Source organism: Cebus imitator, unplaced genomic scaffold, assembly GCF_001604975.1.
Source record: "Cebus imitator isolate Cc_AM_T3 unplaced genomic scaffold, Cebus_imitator-1.0 Scaffold169, whole genome shotgun sequence".
Taxonomy (NCBI): domain Eukaryota; kingdom Metazoa; phylum Chordata; class Mammalia; order Primates; family Cebidae; genus Cebus; species Cebus imitator.
The window spans coordinates 1,681,411-1,686,871 of NW_016107484.1; the positions used below are offsets into that span (position 1 = coordinate 1,681,411).

The 5,461-nt window shown below is 40.2% G+C and overlaps 1 protein-coding gene across 1 annotated transcript in view; it reads left to right on the forward strand.

Annotated features, from left to right (window-relative positions):
- Positions 1-5,151, forward strand: part of DENR (density regulated re-initiation and release factor) — a 14,845-nt gene extending 9,694 nt beyond the window's left edge. Inside the window, 3 exon segments of the mRNA XM_017544243.2 lie at positions 204-288; positions 2,249-2,332; positions 4,431-5,151. Coding sequence (XP_017399732.1) covers positions 204-288; positions 2,249-2,332; positions 4,431-4,573 — 312 coding nt within the window. The 3' untranslated portion in view covers positions 4,574-5,151.
- The last annotated feature ends 310 nt before the right edge of the window (positions 5,152-5,461 follow it).

The window sequence follows — 5,461 nt, forward strand, 5'->3', positions numbered from 1 at the left end:
ACCGCGCCCGGCCTCCTTTTTAATTTTTAATTTCTTGTGGGACATATCCTGGTTGAATACGTATTTCCTATGGATAAGAAGTCAGGTGGGAGTAGTTTGTTTTATCCTTCTTTGTATTAACAAGTATAGGTAGTGATTTTTAATTACAACATATTGGTTGACTGAAAATGCTTGTTGTGACTCAGTTCTTTTTTTTCTCCTAGTACTGTGAATATATGCCTGATGTTGCTAAATGTAGACAATGGTTAGAGAAGAATTTTCCAAATGAATTTGCAAAACTTACTGTAGGTATGAACATTTTTTTTCTTGCGTTAAACTTCTGTACCTGAGACAAATGCATGTATAGCATTATTCTGAAGATACAAAAGTCCCCCTTTAGTAGGATATTACAGAATTAACATTTATTTCTGTTAGCTGTTTAAGTTCTCTCTGAGATAGAATAGGTCTGAATATCAACTTTCTTATGTAAAAAAGAAAATGATTTAGGGGCAAATATATGACTTTTATTGTAAGCATACTATATGCTAACACACAGTTTCGGGTTCTGAGGATAAGCCAGTAAATAAAAGATTTCCTACCCTTGTGGCAATTACATTCTAGAAAGGGAGACAAATGCAATAAGTAAAATGTATAGTATGGAGATAGTAATAAGCAGGAAAGGGGGAGATAAGAATTGGTGGGAAGGAATTTGAAATTTTAGGTAGTACCCAGAGATTTTGCTGAAAAGGTGGCAGTTGATTAAAGACCATTGGAACTGAAGGAATGAGTCATTTGGGTATCTGGCAGAAGAACATTTCTAGGCAGCGGACACAGCCTGAGGAGAGGCCCTGAGCAGAAGCTCTCCTAGTATATTCAGGAAACCGCAAGGAAGTCTTTGTATCTGGAGCTAATTGAAGGACTGGAGAATAGTTTAATATGAATTCAGAATGGACCACATCGGGCAGGGCATTGTGAACCAAGTCTTGGCTTTTGCTCTTAGATGAAGAGCTCATGGAGGAGTTCAAGCAGAAGAGTGATAAGGTCTGACTTGTTTCAGCAGCATTACTTAGGCTGCTCTGGTAGGAACAGACCAAAGAGGTCGGGAGTGGTGGCTCACACCTGTAATCCCAGCACTTTCGGAGGCCAAGGCAGGTGAATCGCCAGAGTTCAGGAGTTTGAGACCAGTCTGGGCAACATGATAAAACCCTGTCTCTACAAAAAAATGCAAAAATTATCTACCATCATGCCTGTAGCCTAAGCTACTTGGGAGGCTGAGGCAGGAGGATTGCTTGATCCTGGCAGATTGAGGCACTCCATCTTGTGCAACAGAGTGAGACTCTGTCTTAAAAAAAAAAAAAAAAAAAAAAGTCAAAAGAGGGCACAGGCAGAAAAGCAACGGCAGACCAGATAGGAGACTCTTGTGATGACTTAGATCAGAATGGTAGTGGGGAGGTGGTGAAAAGTGGTCAGATAGGAGTATATTTTGAAGGTAGAGCTGACAGGATTTTTTTATTTTTGGGTGTGGGGTGTGAATAAAAGGGGCATCTGGATTTTGGTTTAAGCAACTAGAAGAATGGAATTGCCATTCCCAGAAATGGGAAGACTATGGAGGAACAGAATTCCTCAATTTGCTCATATTGATGGCTTCTCTTGCAAGATTGGTAAAAATGAAGGCAGTAGCCAGAAGAAGAGAAAGCCTCGTCTGGGAACAAGCCTGCTCAGAGACACCTAGTGCTACCCCCACTCATTGCTCCTTGATTTTCAGGTGATTTCTGTGACACACAGAACCCTAAGTTGATTAAGTCCCTTTTGGTTGGTAGCTACTCCATCACTGTCAGTGGTTGGATAAGAACCCTCAAGTTTGTTGTTATATTCAGTCTACATGGTTGGCCCTGAATGGGACCTTCCTGGGATAGCATCTGACTGAGGGGGTGGAGAGCTCTTCTCATCCAGATGTTAACAAAATTAGTATGTTTAGGTGCTAGAACACTCCTGCAGAGCCGAAGTGTTTTATGTTCCTTTCCTCTGACTCAGAATCTCAGCCCTCACATATTGAAGACTGTTTTCTCTTCTGTTACTGTATACTTACCATAATGACTTTAAAACTAGACTTGAATAGGAATCCAGCAGTTTAATCAGTTGCTTTACAAATGTCATGCTCAGCTGTTGGTAAGATGCCCTATTTGTATATGAGGTTGCTCAAAGGTGATTCCTTTTTTTAACAATATGAAATAATGTTCATGCTTTTGTATTTCATTTTTATATCTAGAAAATTCACCCAAACAAGAAACTGGAATTAGTGAGGGTCAAGGAACAGCAGGGGAAGAAGAAGAGAAGAAAAAACAGAAGAGAGGTAAGCCCTAAATTCATATCTTGATTTGTACAATCATACCTTCCCTGTGATAGAAGATATAAGTAATTAAAAGGGTTCCCAAAGCTAGGCATGATGGTGGATGCCTGTAGTCCCAGCTTCTTGGGGGGCTGAGGCAGGAGGATCGCTTAAGCCCAGGAGTTCAAGGCTGTAGTGTGCAACGATTGTTCTTGCAAATAGCCACTGCACTCTATTCTGGGCAACATAGTAAGACTTCATCTCTTACAAAAAGGGGAAGGTTTCCAAAGTGAATACCATGTACCTGTTATTGTAATTCCCCATGTATATCATACAGAGGGGCACATACTCATAGTCTCAGGATCATGGTTGGATGTGGTATGATTTGGGCTTTGTTAGTAAATTGGACCTAGGAAAACATGCTTATTTGCCCCGTTTGTATATAAGAAACAGCCAGCCAGCTAAAATTCCTGTGTATTCTATTTAAGTAGAATGAGGACATTTATATAAAAGATTTTATCTTCTGATAGCTCAGTTGAAAACTTAGTTTTACAATTATTGCATACACTTAACTCCTTCTTCTCAAACCAACTCCTGGTGCTGTGGATCCTGTACCCACCTGTTTCTTCATTATTCTCCCCTTTGACTAAAATTCACTTAAAAATATTTTCAGGACTTTGCATCTTAAAAAAACAAAAACAAACAAGAAAACTGTCTCCAAAGCTCATGTCTTTCTTTACCTTATCCCTCTCCTTCCCTTAGCCAGCTTTCTTTACTAAGGCCAGACTCACTATCATCCCTTCTGTTCTGTGGCTCACTGTTCACTCTTCAATCCATCTTAACCTGACTTCCTGGCTACTGCAGTTCTGATAAGCGTCAGCAGTGGCTTGGTTATTGCTAAATAATAAACGCATATGCACTCCCTCTTTCCTGAAACATTATCCCTCCTTGGTTTCTGTTCCTTCCTAGCTCTCCTATCACTCCTCCTTAGTCTTCTGTGCAGACTTTTATTCCTCTGTCCTTTAAAAGTTAGGTGTTTTTCAGGATTCTGTCCCAGGCCCTCTTACCTCTTCATTCTGCATGTTCTTGTTGGATGATTCTCTCACATCCTTAACTTCTGCTGCCCACTATACACTTAAAGTTCCCAAATATGTACCTCTGGATTTGGCCTGTGTATCTAGCCTAGAAGTGTGCTTGGTCCCAGAAGCATCTCAAACACTGTACTTTGGAAATTAAGCTTACTGAGTCTCAAGTCCCAAATTGACTTGTTTTCTTTTTCTCCATTCTGGTTAGTGACAACACAATTTATTCAGTCATCTAAGCTAGAACCCTGAGAACCATCTTACATTCTCTATTTCCCTTTAGTCAGTTCTAGATTCTGTTCTTTCTCCTCCTCGCCTCTCCTGCCTGTGCCTAGTGGCCATTACTGTTGGCACTGCTTTGGTTTAGATTTTAATTTCTGCCTCTGTATAGCTCATGCAGGGGCTCTGTAGTGGCCTTTCTATCAGTCTTACTCTTCACAGATATCCAGTGACTGCTATGTAATGTTTTGGCTTCATCTGCTACATATTCATAAGCATCCTTCAATCAAGACAAGTGAAGTTCCCAAATACAACGCCTTTTCTTATCTCCGTACTTGTTTCCTTTCCCTGGAATGTTCTTTCTTATGCCTCTCCAGCTTCTTTCCCTTTACGTGGACCTTTCCTTATTCTTCAAAACTCCACCTAGATGTTACCTCCTCTAGGAAACTTTCTGTGTCCTCTGGAAGAAGAGTAAGTTGTTCCTCTACAAAGCTGTCATAAAGCCTTATTCTTGGATCCTATTATTGTATATATCAGGTTGCTGTAATTTTTTTTTTTTTTTTTAAACTCCCTTCACTAGACTGTGAATCTCTGGAGGGCAGGGGCTTTGTTTTGTTCATCTTTGTGTCCTCAGCCCTTAGCCCAGTACTGGGCACATAGTAGGTACTTAATAAATGTTTATTGAATGAATACTTGCATGTATTTATTAATTTTGTATTAGAGAAAAACTTAAACCTTTTGAAAATTAATAAATTTAAAGACAGTATGCTGTTATTATGTAAAAAACAAAACAACTAATGCTAAGCTCTTTCCTAATAAAGGTGGAAGGGGTCAAATAAAACAAAAAAAGAAGACTGTACCACAAAAGGTTACTATAGCCAAAATTCCCAGAGCAAAAAAGAAATATGTGACAAGAGTGTGTGGCCTTGCAACTTTTGGTGAGTTCAGGCTTAAGTATGTTTAAAATGTGTGAGCTATTTTTTTCTCTTTCTTTCTCTCTCTCTCTCTCTCTCTCACACACACACACACACATGAAAACTTCACAGGTCTATTTTTTGCTAGGAAGATAAATTTTGCATTTCTAACTATAGCTTCAAAATCAAATTGTGGAGAAATGTCAAAATCTCTTATAGAGGGACTTTTTACTTTCTGGAATTCCTGCTTGGGCATATTTGATGCAGGATGAGGAGGGCTGGGTAGGATTCCCTTTGAAGCCAGACAGTGCTGCTCCTCTGTCGTCTGCAGGTGTGGTGGCAGAAGGTTGCAAAATGCCTCATCCCCTCTGGGAATGACAGCAGAAGGTGAGGAAGGTGGCTGAATGTACCTGCCTTAGAGCCCCTCAGTTCTTGGAAGCCTTGAATGAGTAGTGAAACTGGGTGGAAATCTAAACCATGATCCCTTTGTAAGACAACACAGGTTGAAAAACAATCAATAGGCTGGTCCGAGTACAGTGGTGTTTACAACTAATTGATCACAACCAGTTATAGATTTGTTTGTTTGTTCCATCTCCCTTCCCACTGTTTCACTTGACTAACCTTAAAAAAAAAAAAGAAAAGAAAAAGAAAGGTCCAGTGTAGTGGTTCACACCTGTAAACCCAGCACTTTGGAAGGCCGAGTTGGCAGGATCACGGAGGTTAGGAGATCAAGACCATCCTGGCTAACATGCTGAAACCCTTTTGCTCCTAAAAATAGAAAAAATTAACTGGGTGTGGTGCTATGTGCCTGAAGTCCCAGCTACTCAGGAGACTGAGGTAGAAGAATCACTTGAATATTGGAGGTAGAGGTGCAGTGAGCCAAGATTGCACCACTGCACTCTAGCCTGGCAACAGAGCAAGACCCCGTCTCAAAAAAA